Source organism: Clupea harengus, chromosome 15 (assembly GCF_900700415.2).
Source record: "Clupea harengus chromosome 15, Ch_v2.0.2, whole genome shotgun sequence".
NCBI classification, from domain to species: Eukaryota; Metazoa; Chordata; class Actinopteri; order Clupeiformes; family Clupeidae; genus Clupea; species Clupea harengus.
In genome coordinates this window covers 21119727-21143523 of record NC_045166.1, presented here as the reverse complement: position 1 = coordinate 21143523, position 23797 = coordinate 21119727, and the positions used below count along the sequence as shown (strand labels likewise).

The window sequence follows — 23797 nt, the reverse complement described above, 5'->3', positions numbered from 1 at the left end:
TAGAACGTATATAGTCACACAGGAACACCCTGGATGTAAGTGTAGTGAATCACTGTAATTCTATCTCAGTTTTGAACGGTGAGGCATTGAAGCTGCGCATATCATTGGCATAAAACATCAGAAGCCCCTCTCCTTAATCTGATCCGCGACTCGCGTCTTCCACGGGAATTGAGGAGCAGTGCAAGGGGTCAGCACTAAATCCGCCGGCTCTTTGATCAGGGGCAAGTGTGAGAACATGTTTGAGATTCCTGTGAATGTCAGTTGGTAAGTCGCAAGTCCCCCCTAGGGCGGAGGGTAATGTGAGAAAGAACAGGAAACGGATAAGAAGCTTAGATAAAGAAACCCACTTCCTCCGACCGCTGAAGTTTGAGTCGGCTGTTACGCAACTGTCCACTACCTGGCTGGAGTTTCGCAATTCAAAGATACTTCCATCCTCAGACATGGAGGCCGTGGAGTCCTGGACGTTGTTGAACACACTAAACATGAGCGCCACGTTGATCTGCATGGTTCTCAAACTTCCGCAGATCATCCTGCTGGGAAACGCGAAGTCAACCAAGGGGGTGAGCCTTCGGGCACTGCTGCTGGAGCTGACCGGGTAAGGACCCTCCTCATTGGGCATTCTACACACCTGTCAGCGCACCTTCACTCAGTGCGTCCGAGTGCGGGTTCATTCGAGGCTGCGTCTCATTGGTGTGGTGGGAAGTCCCCTACTTAGCCTATATCTGAGTGAAATACATAGCCTACTTCCATGGAGCTTCAAATCATAAAAAGATGGAAGACTATCCCAACTATCCAGTTGACTATATCTGAGCATCCATAATGAAAGCATGATAGTTAGTAATTGTTCTGTTGTGTCAGTTTCACCATGAAAGTCAGAGTCTGTAAGTGTGTGTGTGTGTGTGTGTGTTTGTGTGTGAGTGCTACATATGGAATTCTCAGTATAGCCTTGCAGCTGTGAAACTGTAAGTGTATCTGGCTGCAGAGCTCTTGGCCTTGCCCCAGTAAAGGTCAAACCAGAATGCTACCGATGTATGTGTGTGTGTGTCGCACTGAGGAATGAGGAGTGTGTGTGTGTGTGTGTGTTTGTTTGTGTGTCTCTAAAGGGCACAGGACATAGAGCATTCTGTCTGCCCTTGTGGAGCACCATGGAGAGTGTTGTCAGACATACAGTCACATGTGGCACGGTGGCTCAGGCGTTTGCACTCCCGCCTCACAGCAAGAAGGTCATGGGTTCGATCCCCGCATGGGGTGCTGTTGGCTCTGGGGGGCAGGTCCTCCCCAGACCTTCAGTGCTCAGGTGGGCTATCTCCCGGGCCTTTCTGTGTGGAGTTTGCATGTTCTCCCCGTGTTCACAAGGGGTTTCCTCCACTAAGAACAGAAAAAAACATGCAAAAAGAACAGAACACATTGGTCCCCGGGCGCTTACAAGCTCCTGGAGGAGGGACAGTCCAGGATGGGAAAAGGCAGAAGATAAATTCACCGTGACCTCAGGCCTGTGTGTGTGGTGTGGCCTCCATATATTCACGTGTGTGCCAATAAAACCTGACAATTATATGTGCTTAATCTCTCTCTCTCTCTCCCACACTCACATACAAACACATCCGCAGGTACATTGTGTTTGCCTCGTACCAGAAGCACCATGGATTCCCTATTGCTACATATCTGGAGTACCCCATCCTGGTAGCACAAGGTAGAGCCTGAACTGTGTGTGTGTGTGTGTTTCTGTCATGTTGTATTAGCTGTTTGTACTCGTCCGCAGGTGTCCTTTCATGTAGCTCACCATGTGTCCTGATGTGTCCCCTTCCCATCTGTGTTCCCCACTGTGCAACTCTGCAGAATCTAGTGTGTCCTTGTGTCTGTGTCTCTGTGTGTGTGTGTGTGTGTGTGTGAGAGTGAAGATTTATTTGACCTGCTGTGTGTCTGTATCTGTCCCCCTGTCTGGCTGTGATTGCTTGTGTTTGCTGCTGTGTCATCCTGTGTGTGTGTGTGTGTGTGTGTGTCTCAGTGTGTGCGTGTGTGTGTGTGTGTGTGTGTGTGTGTCTCAGTGTGTGCGCAGCTTAGTGGGAGTGTGTGTCCTGCTGGGCTGTGTACGTGTGTGTCCAGCTAATTGATGGCTTGATCATGCTGCCATGTGGCACTCTGTGTGTGTGCGTGTGTGTGTGTTTCAGATTCCATCCTTCTGCTGCTGATTCTCCACTTGGATGGCAACCTCTGGCAGAGCCTCATCTATAGCCTAGTGTATCCTCACAACCAATCAGAACACATGTCTGATGAGCACTAACCAATTATACACCACTTTACATTTCCTTCCTTGTCTGGATTGTTTTTTAAAAGTGATTTATTACTTTCCAGTGATGCAGCTACGTTTATTGTTTAGAAATGGTGTAGCACAATGAGGTGTGTGTGTGTGTGTGTGTGTGTGTGTGTGAGAGAGTGTGTGTGTGTGTGTGTGTGTGTGTGTGTCTTTCTCCTTGATTTACCAGCTCAGATTTGTAACGGGATGGCAGTTGCTGACTTGGCAAAGCTGGATAATTGACCTTGCATTGGTGAGTGAGTATGCTTGTGTGTGTGTGTGTGTGTGCGTGTGTGTGTGTGTGTGTGAGTGTGAGTGAGAAGGCAGAGGAACTTCTGTGTGTCTGCGCATCCGCATTAGGTGTGCTGTGGTTAAACATTTCCATATTTATCTCTGTAAGTGGAAATTCAGAATAATTTTTCTGGAGTTTGTTTTCAGTTGACCTGTTTACCCTAAAATGTAAAAAAAAAAAACGGCAATGTTTTTGTGTGTTTGTTTTTGTCTGATTTTCATGTTGAATAACGTGTGTGTGTGTGTGTGTGTGTGTGTGTGTGTGTGTGTGTGTGTGTGTGTGTATAGTCCTTCTGCACCTTCATCAGTGGCAGCAGTAAGTTCACTCAGCTGCAGTGTCTGTGGGCGTCAGGAGATGCCGGGCAGGTCAGCGCCCTCTCCTGGGCCTTGTCCACATGCACCTGTATAGGTGAGCAGTTCATTAACCCACACTTAACAACCCCATGTGTATATGTACGTATGTGTGTGTGTGTGTGTGTGTGTGTGTGTGTGTGTGTGTGTGTGTGTGTGTGTGTGTGTGTGTGTGTGTGTGTGTGTGTGTGTGTGTGTGTGTGTGTGTGTGTGTGTGTGTGTGTGTGTGTGTGTGTGTGTGTGCACCCTCACCTGGGCAGTGGCCACATACACCTGTACAGGTGCTCAGCTCAGCAGCTCATGCTAAATAACCCAGGTGTGATGGAACATCTGTTTTAGATACAGGTTCTGTAGTAATTTAGTATTAGTATTAGTATTACAAATAATTAAGAACACCTAATTTTCTTACTCTCTCTTGCTCTCTATGTGTGGTAGCATGAAGTTACATCAGTGTTTGAAAAGCTTTTGGGTCAAACTATGAACTATTATATACTATACTACTATATATGTATGGGTATGTTGTTGTGTGTGTGTGTATATATGAGTGTGAGACAGAGAGCGAGAGAAAGAGAGAGAGAGAGAGTGTGTGTGTGTGTGTGTGTGTGTGTGTGTGTGTTCTACTTTCACATCAAGCCGCTTTGTCCCTCACAGCGAGGATCTTCACAACCATTCTCAGCACTGGAGACCTGCAAGGTGAGCGCACACTTCACCTGATCATGTTCCTGCTGTTTGTATGCAGTGAAGTAGCTAATCACCCTCAATGTTCTCCCCATCTCTCTAGTTCTGCTGCTGTTCTGTCTGTTTGTATGCAGTGAAGTAGCTAATCACCCTGAATGTTCTCCCCATCCCTGTAGTTCTGCTGCGGTTCTGCGTCTTGACCACCCTGAACGGCTGGGTGTTCCTGACCGTGGTGTACTACAAGTGGCACGGGAAAAAACTCGCCTGATGAACGGATCGCTGCCATGGGCACCGCCACACACACTACAGCCTAACAGAGAGAGTGCTTAGGCATACCCTGGAACCTCTGTGCTGTTGCTGTGGTGACCAGTGACCCCACTGATGGTTGCTGTAGGTTGTTCTTTCCTGGTATGATGCTGGATGGATGTCAGAGAGAGCAACAGCATCACAGAACATGGAACTATCGAGCTGTTTCTGTATATTACAGTATATTCTGCTATGCTTTACCTTTCAATGTCTTTGCTTTCAGAGTGGCTCCAGTTATATTATACTGAATATTGGACTCATTTGTTTTGTGTGGAGATCATGAAGTGAGTGTATGTGACACAAAGTCAGCTGTTCGGTGCCATTGTTTGTTTGTTTTTGGTTCTGAGTAGGAACAAACTGTGTGTCACTTACCTTTCTCTGGGATCTGAAAAGATGGCCGCTGCGGCATTATGTACATTCTTGTGCGCCTTTTGTAGCTAAGAAACCATGAACTTCAGTGACCGATAAAGATACATCATGTTTCTGTGACAGCTGAAATGAGTCTACGTGTGAATAAAATATGTTCAAAATCAGTTTTGTGTTAAAGAAATTGTGATTTAAAAAGTGACTGTGCCAGGCTGAGTGCAGTGCATCATACAGTGAAAACCACTCTCGCTGCACGGGTAAATATTGAATCTCTCTCTATTTACTTTGTGTTGTATGAAGGTGCCTCTTAGTTGCTTTTGCTAACGGCGGCAGCTTATTCAAGACTTTAACATGTATTCAAATTAAATTACAAAAACATGTTTTCCCCTCTGGTGTGTGTTGGGACCTAATTGTGCTCTGCCTATGTACTGAATCATGTAAACCAAATATATATTTGAACAGAGCTTTATTTTGATGGGCAAGGCTTCTTTCTCTCTCTGTCCAAACATTCCTGGTAGTGTATGCCACCATGGGAACGCTTGCATGACAGCTTCTTCTTGTTCGCAGTAGAAAGGTGACCTCAGTGTTACAAAAGTACAAAACAGTCCCTGCAACATGAAATGCGACAATGGTCCAACCTACAATGGCATCAATAGACAGAAAATGCTGTTCAACTGCTGCTCAACAAGGAAAATACTGAAACTGTTCATATTCTTATTGTAGTAGTTATACAGAAATGCCTCTAAGTTATATAGTCTCTCGCAAAGGAATGCTGAAGCTGATATCTGGACTGTGAGAAAATCTGTCGTGAGACTGAATCATAACCCAGATTTGAAATAGGCATGAAATCTCATTCTCAACCATGCCACTCTCAATTATGTCTCATGACTAGAGCCAAAATAGACTCACAGAGCTATCCGGTCTATGTGTTGGGTTAGAGCGGCAAGCCTGAAAGGTGTTGGAATGTGGAGCTGTTGGGGTGTCGAGGGATAATTGTGACTCTGCAAAATCCGGTCCCAGAGAAAGTTCATGTGTGGTAACATTGCCGCCTACCAGGAGACCACAGAGTTAGTGGGATCTGTGCTCGAGCATGGCCAGATTTGGCTCAGATGTGGGCCAGATCTGGCCCAGTGATGGGAGGCACTCTCAGGAATGTCTCACATACTTGCTTTCTCCTCCTCTAAATGGAGGGATGAAAAGATGAAGTGACTGGTTATTAATTTGGGTTGATGATATACTGGGCATTCTGAACGTTTGTGTGTGTGTGTATGCATGCACACACATTTCTGTGGACTTGCATGTGTGTGTGTGTGTGTGTGTGTGTGTGTGTGTGTGTGTGTGTGTGTGTGTGTGTGTGTGTGTGTGTGTGTGCATGTTTGTGTGTGTATGTGTGTGTGTGTGTGTGTGTGTGTGTGTGTGTGTTTACTGCTCTCACATCCTGCCCATGTCCCCCACCCATCTGGGATCATCACTACTGAACAGATACCACAGATACATTCTGCCTCAGAGGGGACAGAGGGAAGGTGAAGGCATGTATAATTAGTGCTGACAATGACTAATAACCATTAATTGCCATAAAAGTGTTCAGACATAATTTCTCATTTATATTGTCCATCGAAGTTGGTTCATGAGTCATTAGCCATGCATTCTTATCCCCTATGAACTTCTCTAAGAGGGGTCATTTTAAAGAACTGCTTCATCAAGCATTCTTATGGACAAACTGGAACAACTGACATAACCCCCCCCCCCACACACACACACACCCCCAGTGTGCTTCCATCCCTTACCAGACAACAGTCTCTGCTTCCAAACAACCAGACAGAGGTGAAGGTTCAGACAGTGCCTCAAAGCTAGGATTGTTCCACTCAGTGTGTGTGTACTGTATGTGTGTGTCTATCATTTCTGGACAGCTGTTACACCAGGAACACATTTCCCCATCTCTGGTCTCGTGCCTGCAGTAGACAAAATGGTCATGAAACAATTTCATCACATAAAATATTTATTCTTGTTCTTGTTTTCTGACAGGGTGTTGTTGTCTGCTATTGAAAGGGCAAATATTTCATCCAGACCTGTTCCAGACCTGTTCCAGACTGGGACCAGAGATCAGCTACTACCTGTCCACTCCCTGATGTGCATCTGGTAGTTTCCCAGACAACGTCCGTCTCTGGGGTGGATCCCGCCCGCACCTGGCCCAGATGTGAGTCAGACTAAGGCCAGAGGCCTTACAGTAGGCTGCTTACCTTCTGTGCTGGAGCAGCCATCAATGTGTGCTGGAACACCGCCCGACTTAAAGGAGCTGGAGATGGAGGTGGAGATGGAGATGGAGATGGAGGTGGAGGTGGAGGTGGAGGTGGAGGTGGAGGTGGAGGTGGAGATGGAGATGGAGATGGAGATGGAGATGGAGATGGAGATGGAGATGGAGATGGAGATGGAGATGGAGATGGAGATGGAGATGGAGCTGGAGGTGGAGGTGGATTGCTCGCTCTGTGGCTGAGTTTGTTTTCCATCTCAGAGACCAGTAAAAGCAGTGAGTCCCAGGCTTTGTCACAGCCCAACGCAGAGAAGGCAGAAGAACTCCATTACACTGGGCCCGTTCATAGGCCGTGTCTTGTGGATCTGAATGTGTCAGAGCAGCCAGTATGTGTCCAAATTCAATTAAATTCAATTTAATTAATTTATGTAGCCATATTACCAGTTACCATTGCCAGCTGCATATTAACATGTAACATGGAGCCCATGGCTTGGACCCTCTTGAGTAAGCAGACTGGCAGCTGTGGCAAGAAAAAAAATCCCTTTTAATAGGACAAAACCTTGAGCAGAACCCAGCTCAAGGGGGGGACCCATCTGCACATATACCTTTAGCTGAGGCTGGGTTTCACTCATTTCTAGGCTCTTGAGTGGGACAGCTGTGTTAATGCCACGTTTCCACCCTCAAACTGGGACACAATATTTTCCGTAAAAGCTACATTAACGATTTTGCCAAACACATGGAAATAACCGAAATAATTTACACAACCTACATCAGTTCTGAAATATGCATAGATGCTGACTTTACAGTTTAAAAAAATCCATAACAGTAAATATATCTTTGGCACTTAAGGTATTTTATATGATGATATCACATGTACGGTATATATACTGTATATCTGCACAAGTAAGGCACACAATAAAGGAATCTGCATGGTCTGAATGTATAGTCTGAGAACATTCCCCTTTCTTTCTGATATACAGAAACAAACACACACACTCCCCCCTCAACACACAAACACAAACACACAAAGTTTACTTTACTGTAAGTGCTAGGGAAACAATGTCATTGCCCATGTATGCCATCCAACAGTGTGATGGCTCCATGTCTGTATGTGTGTGTGTGTGTGTGTGTGTGTGTGTGTGTGTGTGTGTGTGTGTATGTTTTTGTGTGGGTGTTTGTGTGTGGTGTGTGTGGTGGTGGTGGGGGGGTGGGGGGGGGGGGGCATTCTTGTCAGCTGAGATCACCGAGTCCAAATCCAGACTCCTCATTCCAGAGTTCAAAGGTTAACTAGAGGAGAGAGAGAGAGAGAGAGTGAGTGAGAGAGAGAGAGAGAGAGCAAAAAGACAAGAACAGTTATTTGCACATTCAGTTCAGTACTGCATACCATACCAGAAACATGCTGTCCTACAACATGCCAAACACACCACAGGGAGAAACTGAAACCGCAACATAACTCACACAAACAGGACAAACACTAGCTGATAAGTTTGAGGGAAGAATCAACACTCTGTTATTAGCAAACCACTCTTGAGAGCGGCAAATCACTGTTTCCAGCAGCAAAACTCACCCCAGCTACTGCACATCAGCAAGATCTCTCTCTCTCTCTCTCTCTCTCTCGCCCACTCTCTCTCCTTCTCTCTCTCACACACACACAGACACTCACACACTTACACACATATTGAGTCTTTCACACACACAGAGTACTTTAAAGCTTAAAATACATGCACGCACACACACACACACACACACACACACAGGGTCTGTAATCACGGCACACAGTAGCAGTAGCATCTGCATGCAAACACAGTCAAACAACACATTCTGTTGTTTCTCACTTTGTTTTTCAGAAGTCAAACATATCGTCATCATCATCATCACCATCATCATCATCATCATCTAGGGCCCATTCCCATCCCTTTAGGCCAAACCCAAGCACCCTGAAACAGCAGAGAGGCAGGCAGGAACACAGAGAGGTCATTCAGGGTCACCAAGATGTCAATCAGAGAGGTCAGCAGGTCATGTGACACCTGTACACTTTTGCAAGTCTTACACATAATAATTATAAATTGAAGTTTGGAACTGGATGATGAGTGTAGTATCAGCTGCCTTCACACTTGAATGGGCAACACAAGTGACCACTAGGTGGCGCACATTAACCAAATTCGGTGAAGGGATTACTATTGTATTAATTGCCTTAGGATTCTCTTTCCTGACCAACTGCTTCACAGACAGAAACACTCTTTTCTTGTCAAACTAACATGTATATCTCTGCCGATAAAAATCCCTACACTAACAGGGATAACCATAGGTGCAAACGGGTGTCTTTGAGAGAGCTTTGTGAGTACTGGATGACTCCAACAAACAAAACAATCAGATGCCTTTATACTAACTAGAGAGTCAAATGTAGTGGAGTCTCATAGTGGAGAATTGAGACAGGGGAAAAGGTGGAGAGGTACATAAAACACTGTAAGAGATTGTGTGACGATTGTTAGCAATGGATAACAAGCAAAGTTAAGCCACAGTTGGACTAACAACTGCACATACATACATATTAGCACATACATACGCACGCACACACACACACACACACACACACACACACACACACACACACGCATGCACAGGCACTCTCTCTCTCTCTCTTTTCTTTCTCTGTCTCTCTCACACACACATTTAAACACACACATTGCTTCACATGCACATCCAGGTACTGACACACACACATATATATGCGGACAGATGCCAGTGTGCCGTGTACTCACTTCCACGGACACATATACATGACAGAATGGAAAAGGTCAGAGGTCAGGAGGTCAGGAGGTCATGAGGTCAATGCAGGATGATTCTGAGCATGGGGCCAGTGCTACAGAGAGCAGAGAGTTAATCAGCTACACACTCGACTAGGGCAACATACACACACACACACAGACACACACACACACATATACATACTCGACCAGTAAAACATACACACACAGCCACACACATACACACTCGACCAGGAAAACATACACAGAGGCACACACAGACACACACATACACACTCGACCAGAAAGACATACACACACACACACACACACAGACACAGACATACACACTTGTCCAGGAGAACACACACACGCACACGCACACGCACACACAGACACACATATACACACTCAACCAGGAAAACATACACACACACACACACACACACACACAGACACACACATACACACACACACAGACACACACAGAAAGAAACACATACACACACACACACACACACACACACACAGAGAAACACACACACTAACACACATACTAAAGCAGGGAAACACACACACACACATACAAACATGCCTTCTCTCTCTTCTTTGTCACTCTGCTTCACACAGCAATTAACTGGCCAGCAAATATTATTGCACCAACCAACACAAATTAATCCTATAACCCGCACATTTGTCCACCTCTTCCATACAGTATGGATCCCCAACAGGCCTTTATATGACTCCATCTGCCATTTTAAGAGGGGTCTTTCCACAGGAGGCCAAATTTAGTGCAGGACCATGACACTCGATCCCCTTGTGGGACTGAGGCCACGTCCCTAAGCATGCCCCCCTGTCCAGCCAACGGAGGCTTCACCTTCATCTCCACAGAGGGCTGCTTCACTAACATCATAAGCCAGTTACAGCACACAGATGGTACACGAATGATATCAATTTTGTTATACGGCTCCCCAGAACGAATTATATCAATTATAACAAGTGCCTGGAGTATAGGAACAGAATGTTATAATTGATGACTGACTGATAGACTGGTCGATTGAACGACAGACTGATTGATTGATTGATTGATTTTCAGTATTGTTATAGGTATTTAAGTTTGTCTGTATAATATTAGTACCTCTTAATGCGGCTATTGTGTTAAATTTAAAGCGGTAAGCCATTAGGAGAAACTGTTTCCATTCTCTGGGCCCAGAGCTGGATTTTGCTTTGCAGGTGCCTCTTCCGTTTCCCTCGACTAACTTTAAGTAGGTCCCTAGTGCATCTTTAGCTGCACGCACACAAATACACACACACACACATGCACGCACGCACGCACGCACACACGCACACACACACACACGCACACACACACAAAAACACACACTCACACAAAAACACACACTCACACAAAAACACACACACACACACACACACCTGCCAGAGAACTCATTGAGGATTCTAATGTTATGAGCCGAGCGCCATGTGTTCAGGTAATCAAGGACAACAGGCATTTCATTAGCATAACTTAATAGGCATCAGGGGGAAAGATGATTTTGCATTTCCTACCTTCCAATAAACACACATGAATTGTATGGTACTTGCTTGCAAAGGACACTTAGCTGTGCTAGATATGTAAGTATAATATTTAATAGCCACAAAAGATGATTAGGTCCCACTTTTGTGGTTATGTACGTAGAAAATCATGTTTTCGGTGCATATTCTTTCACAATAACATTACCTAAAGACCCTAAGACCTAAACCTAACCTTACTGTTACCACCACCACCACCATCATCATCATCTTCATCATCATCCTCATCGCCACAACCAACACCATCATCATCATCTTCATCATCCTCCTCATCACCACCACCAATACCATCATCATAATCTACATCATCATCATCATTATCATCATCATCGTCACCTTATCATCATAATATCCTGTTGGTACTGTCCCCAAACCCATACCCTTATAATATATATTATATATATATATATATATATATATATATATATATAATCTTCACTGAGCCCCTCCTCTGTGTGCTGCTGCTCACCTGGTCTTGGTTTGTTGCTGTGTGTGGATGGTCTGCTGCTGCTGCTGCTCCTGCTGTACGCTGACCTCCTGGTGCTGGATCCTGCTGGCCTGCAACTTGATGGCCCCGCGGTGGGACAGGCGTGGGGACCCTGAGCTTCCAGAGCTCGACTTGGCCCTGGGCCTGGACGCTACCTGGTCCAGGTGCGGAGATGGGCGTGGCGATGGGCGCGGCGAGCTGGGGGCCGGCGAGGCCGAGCCCGAGGAGGAGTTGGAAGCCGGGGCGGCAGGGGAGGAGGTGGCAGGGGGGAGCGCAGGGACAGGGAGAGGCTTGCGGGGGACGCGGGCGAGGAGGCGGCTGACCCAGCGCTGCTGCTCTGACTGAGAAGAGGCCAGCAGGAGGAGCTCTTTAGCTGTGGACATGTCGTAGTTCACTGTGAGGAGGAGGACGAGGAGGACGAGGAAGAGAGGGAGGAGGAGGAGGAGGAGTAAGAGATTGAGAGGGAGAGCGAGGAAAAAGAAAGACTGTTAACATAATTTAGGGCAAGTTGCACCCTCAATATCTAAATCTTAATAATCAATATTCTGTCATACATTTCCTGATTTACATTACAATACACACTCATACATAATTTCCAACAACGTATCTTTATAAAATAGATGCACATTTTACATGAAATATGCACAAATACATTAAAAAAACATATACATAAACATATAACAAAACAAGAACAAACAGTATCAGGAAAAAAAAATAGGGGAGTGATGGACTGAGAGAGAGAGCGAAAGAGAGAGAGAGCGACAGAGAGAGAGAGAAAGAGAGGGGGTCAAACCCTCCGAACACAGACTCCGGCCCCAACCGCGCCCCTTCCTGACCTTTGCACGGCGCCAGCACCTCCTCCTTGCGGTCCAGGTGGTCCTTGTGGCACTTGAGGTGGCAGCGGCGGCACTCGAGGGCCGGCGGCGGCTTGAAGACGTTCCAGAGCGGGCGCGTGCACGCCTCGCAGCTGGAGGGGAAGTGGTAGAGCGTGGGCACCAGCTCGTGGCCCTTGTGGCTCAGGCACATCGAGCGCTCTACCATTCCCAGGGGCTCATGGGTAGAATACAGGTCCCGCTTGCTCTCACCCTCATTGGCATACAGGATCTGTGAAGGGGAAGGGGTGGAAGCATGTGTTATTGAGGAATTGTGTGTGTGTGTGTGTGTGTGTGTGTGTGTGTGTGTGTGTGTGTGAGGGTGAGAGAGAGAGAGAGAGAGAGAGAGAGAAGGAGAATGAGGGAGAGAGAGAGAGAGAGAGGGAGAGAAGGAGAATGAGAGAGAGGAAGAGAGAGAGAGAGAGAGAGAGTTTTTGTGGTGGGGGGGGATGGGGTAGAACGTGAAGGCATGTCCTAGTCTAGGGGTTGGAAGAGACTGAAAGTATGCATGTGTGTATGTGACTAAATGTGTGTGTGTCTGTGTGTGTGTGTCTGTGTGTGTGTGTGTGTGTGTGGTGTGTGTGTGTGTGTGTGTGTGTGTGTGTGTGTACGTGAGTGTGTGTGTGTGTCTGTGTGTGTGTGTCTGTGTGTGTGTGTGTGTGTGTGTGTGTGTGTGTGTGTGTACGTGAGTGTGTGTGTGCACGTGTGGTTTCCAGAGTGGTAAACCAAAAGGAAGTGCCCTTCTAAATCTTGATAATAATAAGGCTTGTGGTTACAACTATTTACCACCTCTTACACTCACACAGACATATACACTTACTCAAAAACACCTCTTACACTCACTTAGGCATACAAAACCTTAAAAAATCCTCCTTACACAAAAGAAATGTATATATGAACTACAAACATCACCGACAACTGTCCGGTCAAACTTGGAAGACACAAATTCACATATTTTCCCTCACCTGGAAGATGCGGGGTATTTCTCTGGCGTCAGCACGATACACATCCGTCTGGGTCACTGGCCTCACGTGGAACAGTTTACTGCAGAGAGAGCACAGTAAACAGGGGCGGGCATGGGGATGGTGGGGGTTAGGAGACAGAGGAATGAGAGGATGGAGGAAATATAACGGGTAGTTTGTACAATGAAGTTTTAACTACTTTGCAGAACTGATCCTAGATCATAGAACTGAACAAGCTATAGTCTTGGTTTAAATAAATACATCAGAGATGTTACAGTGATGCACTTATTTTTCCATACCGTGTGTGAACTTGTTCAACCCAATAAACCATTGTTCACAAAGAATGAAAGAAAAACAAACAAACATCATAAAGAAAGAAAAAGGAAAGAAAGACAGATAGATAGATAGATAGATAGATAGATATATAAATAGATAGATAGATAGATAGATAGATAGATAGATAGACAGATAGAATGCGTGTAACTCACTCTATGTCCAGGACCATAAATGGGTTAGATTCTTCTTTATCCACCTCATTGTTATAGAACAGAATCTTCTTACTGCTCGCGACCACATACTGCACAAGAAACAGTTACAGAGTGAGTGTGAGTGTGTGATTGTGTACGAGTGTCTGTGCGGGTGTGTGTGTTTGTGTGTGTGTGTGTGTGTGTGTCTGATGTACCTTTTTGTCCCATCCAAACCGCTTGGTGTTTTTAGAAGGCACAGACAGCCAGCCTTCTAACCTGGAATCTGAAGCTGAAAAAAGATGATGAGAATGAGAATGAGAATCTGAATAAGAATAAAGCAAACACACACACACACACACAAGAACCAAGCGTACACACCCAAAAGAAAATGGAATACACACATATTTACACACACACACACACACACACACACACACACACACACACACACATCAAGCAGGTCACCTGCAGGCTCAGGTTTATAAGGGAGGGCTATAGGTGCCCCACTTCGCCCTTCACCCTCATCCTCTGACTCTTCCTCCCCGGAGCTGTCCATCAAATTGGGGCGTGTGTGCACACTCACTGAGCGCGTGCTCCGCTGATACGTGAATGACATCGACTCAGACATCTGTGTTTGAGTGATGCGCACTGACGGCCGACACCGAGAGACGGAGCGGAGGTATGGAAAAAGAGAGAGAGAGAGCAGAGGAAACGGGAAAGGAGGAAAACTAGTCAGGAAAAAAAACGTAATCAGGAAATATTAGTGAGGCAAAAACATGGCCAGAGAAACTAGGTAGGAAGAAAAAAAAAAGAAAAAAAGACACGTCGACCAAAACAGAAGAGAAAATTGTGGGAGAGAACAGAATGAACTTAAAAGAAAGACAGAGATGAGAACAGCAACATGAACAGCAAGAGAGAAAGAGAGACAGAAACAAAGGATAAACAGAGACACATAGAAGACAGAAAGAGATCCATATCTGAGATTTCCATATCTCTGTCTCAGAAGAACTGACACAGAGACAGAAAGGAGAGGAAAGGAAAAGCCACAGATAAAAAAGAAAGCAAAGAGAAGAGAAAGATGTTGAGAGACAGAGAAAGGGCTCAGTGGGAAAGGGAATGATTTTATGTATGTTTGCCTAAGTGAGCATATGTATGTGTGTGTGTGTGTGTGTGTGTGTGTGTGTGTGTGTGTGTGTGTGTGTGTTTGTTTGTGTCCACACACAGTGAGTGTGTGTGTGTGTCTGTGTGTGTCTGTGTGTGTCTGTGTGTGTGTGTGTGTGTGTGTGTGTGTGTGTGTGCATGACTGTGTCGAGAGAGTAATGAGGAGAGGCCTCTCACCTTTCAATCTGTATGATGCGCTTGGTCACATGTTTGAGGTGAGTGCGTATGCAGCAATGTATGGATGATCATATGTATAGGGATCATTTCTATACATCTCTCAGAGGATGTCACTGCGTGCTCATTTCTGGGCGTGTTGTGTGTTGCGTGAGTGTTTGAATGTGTCTCCCCGCGAAGCCCCAGTAGGTCGGTGGGTTACCTGGGTAGCTATCGTCGGGGTCCATGTCATTGCCCTGGGAACTGATGCTGGTGGCGTCGAGCGATTGGATGCTGATGGTGGAGAGTTCGCAGCGCAGGCGCTCGATGTCGCTCTCCTTACTGTCCAGAGCCATCTGCAGCTCCAGACGCCCCGCAGACTCCTCCGCCACCACCTGCACACATATGGATGCAGTTAGACACGGACGCGCACAGGGAAAGACACGCGTACAGACATTGATACACACACGTACATACATGACATGGACACGCACGCACACACACACACACACACAAACAAGGACACGCACACACACATGGATACACACACACACACACACACACATACATGGATACGCACACACACACACACACATGGATACGCACACGCACACACACATGGATACGCATACACACATACACTCATGGATACGCCCACATGGATACACAAACAAACAACCATGGGCGCACAGAAGCAGGTCAAAGAATACATCTATGCTGATTTTTGTACACTGACACTGCTGAAAATAGTTCAATATAATTTGGCAGAAAAGAGACGAGACTCTGAACCCCAGGTGGCGCTGTGATTCATATGCTTACACCATACAGCTTCCTGTGTTGGCAATGACTCTCTTCAGTCGTCACGTTCTGCACTGGTTTCTATCCGTTCCTTGTTGTGGACTTTGTAACTTTACTTTGTAATAGTCATGTGTGGGTTTGTTTTACTTCCTGTTAGCCATGTGCTTTTGTTGCCCCTTGTGCCTCTGGTTCACTCACTTGTCACTGCCTGGTGTGTCCCATTGACCCCTGCCCACCTGTGTCTTGTTACCTTGTTAGTCCTGTGCATTTAGGGCCCTTGGATTTCTTCAGGTTATGGTCTGTCAGTGTTTGTGTTCATGTTGACTTCACACTGTAACCTGCTCCTGTTTACTCCAAGATTTCCCTTTGTGTTTTCAAAGGTCACCTTGAGCGTCTTGGATTTGAGTCCAGCCCTATAGCAGCTGCTAAATCAATATACCTTGTGTGTTTGTGTGTGTGTGTGTGTGTATTTACGTACCACCTGCATGTCATTCATCTCCTTTTGGAACTTGATGATGGTGGAGTTGAGCTTCTCCCGTTCGGAGCGCAGCTCCAGTTGAAGTTTACGGTTCTCCTTCTCCTTGCGTCGCACGTCTGTATCGTTGCCACGGTGACCAGTGCGCACCTCTTTTTTGTGCATGATCTCTGCCAGTTTGTTTACAGCCTATATATACACAACACACACACACATGATCTCTGCCAGCTTGTTTATAGCGTATATATACAACAAACGCATAAACACACAAACACACAGATACTCTCTCTCACTCATTCAAACACACACACAAACACACACACACACACACACCTGGATTTTGAGTGTTCTCTCGCTCTGGATCTGTCTCTCAAAGGAGAGCTTCATGGCACCCTTCTGCTTCTCCTCCTCTCGGTAGAGCTGCAGGTCTGCGCACACACACACACACACACACACACAAACACATGTGGGAATATGTACATGTCTGCTGTGTTGGAGACAGAAAATGTGTCTGCAAGTGTGTTTGAGATTGTGAAAGAGAGTGTGTGAGAGAGAGACAAAAGGAGAGAGACAGGGAGAGAGTGAGAAAGAGAGAGAGAGTGGCAAAGGGAGAGAGACAATGAGAGAGTGAGAATGGGACAGAGGGCCTCATTTACTAACATTGCGACCGCAGCTTAATCTGCGCCTTTGCCAAACCGCAAATAACGCACGGTATTTTGCATCCTATTTATCAAACAAGAACCCTCGTCGCGTCATCTGCGCCTAACACCGCCCATTAGTGTTATTTAGCGCTGCGCGAAAATAGGGAAGAAAGAGCCTGTGTGTTCCACCGTGGATGATGAGCTAAAATTAGAATTAGAGCTTTTGGTTCACAAGGTTACAGCAAACTAACCCAGGTAAATATAGAAACTCATAAATATTTCTCCGTTTAGCCCTTCCGTCCACATTAAAAGTTGTGATCACTTTGAATTCAAGACTGTCTTTTATTGCTGAGCTGATTTGGGGAAATTAAACTTTTCAGCGAACATTGAGTTTCTGGGTTGCTATGGTTACCCCTCAGGGTGCCTGTGCAGCTTCATATTAACGAGTTTATGTTCACAAGAAAGTTCATATTCACACATATTAACATGAGTTAATCACACACAGGCAACTGCAAACTGTTAAGATGGGTCTCTAAGCTAGAGATAGCTAGGATAGTTAATATCCAGGTTAACTGCTCCATAGCATCCCGTTAAATAGTCTGGTAGGAATACACGACACCCCTTACTTTAAAACGGCGTATTCCAACACTGAAAACCATGCATTTCAAAAACGCTGCCCTAGGCAGATACATTTGAAACTGTAGTTGTAGGTTGCCATGGCACTGGGGGTAGCTTGCGCTTGAGAGGCTATAACGTCAAAATAAACATGGAAGGTGAAATGAATATGCAGCTCTGTCTCTACAATTTACTTACCGGTAGTTTAGTTAGTGTACTTCGAGTACAAGTACTTTTCCTGAATAGATACGCTTTACTCCTACGCAGAAGGTGTGCACTGTACTCGGTGTGCTTGAACTATGAAATACCGTTTAAACCATACAATGAACGGCGATTCTGGGTAAGACGTGAACAGCTAGCTGGTGGGACAGTTTGTAATTCTATTTGTTTGTAGGCCTATATTAAATGATATATCAAATATAAACATTTTTCAAATTTCTCGCAGGCACATAGTTTTCATTTAACAGCTGATATGTCATGCTAAAACACCTCTTGTTTCGTTACTAATACATAATTAGGCGCACTTTACGCATCTCCTCCCATCTCTTTGCACCGAACACCCACTTTCCCACACCCACTTCCTAGCAGCGGTAATCTGTGCTTTTACTCAGGTGCGCCTCCTTTGGAAATAGGGTTTTATGTCTTTACCCGCTATTTTACGCCTGAAATGGGCGCAATCCTGTTAGTAAATGAGGCCCAGAGAGTGAGGGGCTTACGTTGCTGCAGTTCTTTCAGCTGGTTGTTGAGCTCCTCTTTCTCATTGGCCAGATTGGCCACATCCACAGTGAGGGTGCGGTTGGACTCCTCCAGCTGGGGACAGGCAAGAGGAAGAGGAAGAGGAAGAGGAAGAGGGGGCACGGATGAAAGGTGTTTTTCTCTTACATCTGTCTAACTTGAAGTGAGTCAGGTGCTCACAATGAATCACCAAATTACGAAGGGTGATTATCCAAGAGGGGTTTAAATAATTACAGTTAGTCACCTGTGATTAAATGAATGAAAAAGTTTAGACGTCCGTAGGGGCTTGTTTAATGGGTGTTAATGCAGTTGTCTGGGGCACTTGGCAAAATGGACGTCGGGGGTGGTGCGACAGGGGAGGCCAAGCAGGCAATTGCCTGGGGCCCCGAGATGGAAGGGGGGCCCCGAGAACAACGGGAATTCCCAGAGAACCACCTCAAAATCTATGAGACTGCAATGACATGTCGACAACCCCCTTAGGGGCCCCTATACCATTAACTTACTCAGACCTTTGTAATTAGGATACAGCGCGGCAAGACCGTGAAACAGAACTACCTGTCCAAAGCCTACTAATGGAGACGAAAGCGCAGGCAAGGCGGATAAGAAGAAGAAAAACAATAGCGTCAGTGAGAATCTCTTAGCCTACGTTGAATAGAGTCGGATTAACCACAGTTACATTTTTCTCAGCAGATTAATGGGTTGTGAATTCTAACAGCAGCCCTATTGTCCCTGCTGCTTGGGACCTCCAGAGTCCCTAGAAACGCCCCTGATGAATGCAGAGCGAAGACTCAAGAGGAGACAGAAGAATATCGTCACTGGATTCAGTATATTCCCTGATGGGAACAATCTGCTCGAAGTGTTCAGTGATATAAATTTAAATAAAGCATTATAGAATTTCAAAAGAATCATTTAGTTGGCTCCTGACCCTTATAAACTTTATTTAAGATTTATAAATGATAACGTTCTAAAATGTCTAAAGTGAAAGTTTCACTTTGTTTCTTTTCGGACACTTCAAACTCTCACAACTTGCACATTGAAAGGTCCTAACGTGCAATTAGCCAAGTTAGACGTGGACGCTACAGGGGGATGATCATCGTTCGTAAATTCTACTCATCATCACTGTTTAGCTGTGTGTGTTCAAGCTTTTTTTAAAGGCTTAATGAATCAACAAATGAATGAGTGAATTAATGAATGAATGTGTGAATAAAATAATAAATGAATGAGTTAATAAAAGAATGAACACATCAGTAAATTAATAAAAAAAAAGTGAATAAATAAATCAGTGAATGAATGAATCAGTGAATGAATTAATGACATATCAATCTACATCTAGTATCTATTCATCCATCCCTCCCTCTCTCTTACAGAGCTGATGGTGTTGTCCTTGTCGTTGTGCTCCTGTTTGTGCCGGGCCATCATGTCTTTGATCTCAAGCTCCTTCATGATCTTCTCCTTCTCCAGGTCCGAGTACTGCTCCTCAGCAATGGAGCGTGCCAGCTGCTCAGAGTCCGCCTTAGTCAGGCTCACCTCCAGCTGTCCAGCCAGGGAGTCCCTGTGGAGACGCACACGCACACACGCACACACGCACACACGCACACACACACACACACACACACACATGTAACGGTGGCCAGCTGCTCCAAGTCCACCTTAGTCAGACTGGAGGGTTGGAATCTGGTGAAGGACTGTACTTCACACATGAATGTTTGCACTAAATGCACCCAAACACACACACACACACACACACAAACGTATGTAAACACAGTCACACTTATCTGAATAATATACAATAACATACGCTCTAACACACATCCATTCACCCTTCGCTCCATGCCCAAATGTCATACCTCTCCTCATTGAACTCCTCCAGTCTCTCCCGCAGGTCGGTGTAGAGTTTGACCTTCTCACGACATTCCTCCTTCAGCTCCCGAATCTGGGTCTTGTACAGCTTCTGCGGTCAGGACAGGAACGGATGACACAAATAAGTTTAAGTTTAAGGACTTAAATGGCAGACACATTTATCCAAAGTGACATACAGAACATATTTAAAGAAACCTTAGAACATTAAAATAGAAATACGATATAATTAGAGACAACCTCTGCATATCCAGATGGAACACTATGCACATTCTGTATGCAGCACACACACTGTCGGTATACACGCAGACACATTAAGATCGTATCAGGAAGTGATGTCTTACGGTGAAGTATTGCTCCGCCTCTAGCTGGTCCCTGAGCTCTTTCACCTGTCCATCCGCCTCCTCACGCTCCCTGTGATTGGACAGATTACACATCAGTCAGTCTGCTACTGTACCATACAAACCAATCATTTTTTGTTCTCACTGCACGTACGTACACACACGCGCACGCACGCACGCACGCACGCACGCACGCACGCACGCTCACACACATGTCTTGAGAGTGTTTCTTTGCAAATGTGTTTTTTTGATGCTAACTTCTGACATCAAGAGTAGATAAAAAATAATAAGTAGGCCACTAGCCAATACTGTTTGGCTAAAACATAATCCCAAAAGCTTGTTGCCCAGCCCCCCTCCACAGATACCCATATGCATGCAGACGCCCGCACACACACACACACCTGCGCAGCTCCTGGTTGGTCTTCTCCAGGCTGACTTTGAAGTCGGTGAGGGTGCTGACCTCCAGCTGGAGCTTCTTCTCTGAGGAGCGGAGCGTCTGCACGGCCTGAGTCTGCTCCCGCAGGTCCCGCTGGGACAGAGAGCGCCGCTGGGACTCCTGCTCCACGCGCAGGGACAGGCTGTCCAGCTGAGAGAGAGAGGGACAGAGAAAGGGAGAGGGAGGGATGGGATGGGAGAGAAGGAGGAGAGAGAAGAAACGGATGGAAAAAGGTTAACGAGAGGGTAGATTTCTGTTAAAGATGTATCATTTAAAAAGTAACATTTCATTTCTTTCATTTAAAAAGAGTTCAGTGAGATAAAGGCATATTATTGGGGATAGGCTCTCCACCTGAGAGAGCGGAGGAGGAGGTAGGAGAGAGAGGGATGGGAGAGAGATGGGGAGAGGAGAACAGAGGGAGAGGGGTATAGAGAGGACTTATCGGTAAAACATGTTGGTAAAAAATCCTTTCAATAAAAATAGAGCGCAATTCATGGAGAAGAAGGCCTCGTATAATGGAGCACTGTCGAGCACTTTACAGTAGTAGAAGCTTCTGGAAAAAAATGAATTGAACTGAACTAACCACAGGAAGTCTGAGGTACACCATACACAATCTCACACACGGACACACATGCACACACACACACCTCCTGTGCCAGTTGGTCCTTGTGGGCGCGCAGTTCGTCCTGTTTGCCCAGCGCCTGCTTGTAGTCGCAGTCGAGCATGGAGTTCTGCTTCTGCATGTCCATCAGACGACCCTCCAACTGCATCTTACAGTTGTGCTCCTCCTGCAGCTTGCGCTCCATATCTGAGAGAGGGGAGGAGGGAGAGAAAGAGAGAAAGAGAGAAAGAAAATGTGTGTTTGCTGTCGCTCAGAGTCTGTGGTGTAGCCTTTTCTGTGCCGGTTGAGGGTGTGTGTGTGTGTGTGTGTGTGTGTGTGTGTGTGTGTGTTTGTATATTACCTCTGAGAGCCGCTGCAGTAGCCTCCTCTATGCTCTGTTTCAGGGAGTGTTTGTCGGCCAGACCTTCTTTGGTGGCCCTGTGGTCTTTCTCTTCCTGATCCAAACTCTGTTTCAGAGCTTTCAGCTTGTAGCTCCACTCGATCTCTTGATTACCGTGCTCCTACAAACACACACACACACACACATACACACGCGCACACACACACACACACACACACACACACACACCAGACACACACAAACACACACACACGCACATACACACACAAACACACACACACGCACACGCACATGCACACACACACACACACACACCAGACACACACAAACACACACACACCAGACACACACAAACACACACACACGCACATACACACACACACACACACACATGCACACACACACCAGACACACACAAACACACACACACGCACATACACACACACACACATGCACACACAAAAAATGTTTAAGTCTTCATTTCAGGACATACAAACAGAAACAGAACCATGTACACACTCACACACACATAAACACACACACACACTCACACACAAACACGCCTACCTTCTCCAAGTCGGTCATCTGCTCTTGCAGTTTTCTCTTCTCTTTTTCAGCCGAAGAGAGAGAGGCCTGCACCTGTTTCAGTTCTTCCTCCACTTTACCCATTCGACCTGAGAGAGAGCGAGAGAGAGTGCATGTGTGTGTGTGTGTGTGTGTGTGTGAGAGAGTGTGAGTGCGAGACAGAGTGTTTGTGAGAGAAGGTGTGTGTATGTGTGAAAGAGAGTGTGTATGAGAGAGACAGAGAGTGTATTTGTGCGAGAGGGTGTGTTTGTTTATTGGTGTGTGTGTGTGTGTGCATGTGAGTGTGTGTGACAGAGAGGGGCAGAGAGAGAAAGTGAGAGAGAAAGTGAGAGAGAATAGAGATGTAAACAGTAAGAGTGTGAGATAAACAAGTGTGGAGGTTGACCAGCAGTAGTCCCCTGGAGGAGACATTACCTCACCCACCTGCATCTGTCATCACTTGGACACCAGGATTATGTTTATTTGTACATTCACAGAAAACCACATCCAAACACACACACACACACATAAGCATGTAAACACACCCCTACAACACACACAAAGGAACACACGTAGACACACACACACACACACACATAAATGAATAAACACACACCTTGCCCCCCACACAAAAACTCTCACATACATAGGCACACACACACACACACACACACATACACATTCCTGGGGAGACACTGACATTAGCCCCCTAAGCCAACACTCCCTTACACTGAACAAACATTACAGCATCAAAGAAAAACAGCTAAATCAAACCGTTAGTCTTAACATTTACAAATAGACCTTCTTTTCTAAATTAAAAGTGTAATGCATACCACTGGCTCAAGTTTTCACCTCATAAAAATGAAAAGAAGATGAACATAGTAAAAAAGCATGTAATTAAGTATTTTGAGTCATGAATAAATGATCAAAGCAGTAACTGAAATGCTACCTCTGGCCAACATCAACATAAGGTGCTCAGTTGTACTGCTGCCTCAGTTTAGGTGCTTTGACTGCCTTCTCCGTTCGACGTTGTTTACAATGAGAACTCCTGAGTCCAGAATAAGCAACACTTACACTTTGTTTCATATTGTGGTACACACAAACAAAATGGAGAAAACACACTACCAAACACACCCACAAACACTCTCACACACACTCGCACACACACCCAGCAGAAAACATCCAAAGAGAGACAGCAAGTGCTGTTCAGGTCCAGGTTTGCGTGCATGTGGTGAGGATGGAGCCGCACACAAAAACAAAGGCCTGATGGCCTCACCCTTACACACTCAATCTCTCCCTCTATCTCACACACACACACACACACACACACAAACACAGACCCACTCAATCTCCCCCCCTACACACACACACAGACACACAGATCCACTTACCCTCCAG

General features: G+C 45.8%; 2 protein-coding genes across 4 annotated transcripts in view; one reads left to right on the top strand and one right to left on the bottom strand.

The window, feature by feature from the left end:
- Positions 1-202: 202 nt before the first annotated feature.
- LOC105901486 (solute carrier family 66 member 3-like) lies at positions 203-4452 on the top strand. The gene is made up of 7 exons (XM_031581677.1): positions 203-595; positions 1608-1690; positions 2169-2238; positions 2489-2546; positions 2873-2993; positions 3587-3628; positions 3790-4452. The coding sequence occupies exons 1-7, from the start codon at positions 255-257 to the stop codon at positions 3879-3881; spliced, it is 807 nt and encodes a 268-aa protein (XP_031437537.1). The 5' UTR covers positions 203-254; the 3' UTR covers positions 3882-4452.
- Positions 4453-7701: 3249 nt separating this feature from the next.
- rock2b (rho-associated, coiled-coil containing protein kinase 2b) overlaps positions 7702-23797 on the bottom strand; it is a 38687-nt gene continuing 22591 nt past the window's right edge. The window contains exons 16-34 of one of the 3 annotated variants that reach the window (XM_031581538.2): positions 22403-22509; positions 21836-21995; positions 21521-21681; positions 20839-21023; positions 20441-20510; positions 20087-20190; positions 19605-19791; positions 18221-18314; positions 16582-16676; positions 16252-16437; positions 15199-15370; positions 14127-14309; positions 13877-13950; positions 13683-13771; positions 13198-13276; positions 12197-12464; positions 11343-11754; positions 8372-8473; positions 7742-7823 (exon numbers count right to left, since the gene is read on the bottom strand). In XM_031581538.2, the coding sequence (XP_031437398.1) occupies positions 8380-8473; positions 11343-11754; positions 12197-12464; positions 13198-13276; positions 13683-13771; positions 13877-13950; positions 14127-14309; positions 15199-15370; positions 16252-16437; positions 16582-16676; positions 18221-18314; positions 19605-19791; positions 20087-20190; positions 20441-20510; positions 20839-21023; positions 21521-21681; positions 21836-21995; positions 22403-22509 (2720 nt within the window). In that variant the 3' untranslated portion in view covers positions 7742-7823; positions 8372-8379. Of the gene's footprint in view, positions 7824-8371; positions 8474-11342; positions 11755-12196; positions 12465-13197; positions 13277-13682; positions 13772-13876; positions 13951-14126; positions 14310-15198; positions 15371-16251; positions 16438-16581; positions 16677-18220; positions 18315-19604; positions 19792-20086; positions 20191-20440; positions 20511-20838; positions 21024-21520; positions 21682-21835; positions 21996-22402; positions 22510-23797 lie in introns of all 3 variants that reach the window. The other 2 variants (XM_031581539.2, XM_031581541.2) reach the window with 2 other exon arrangements.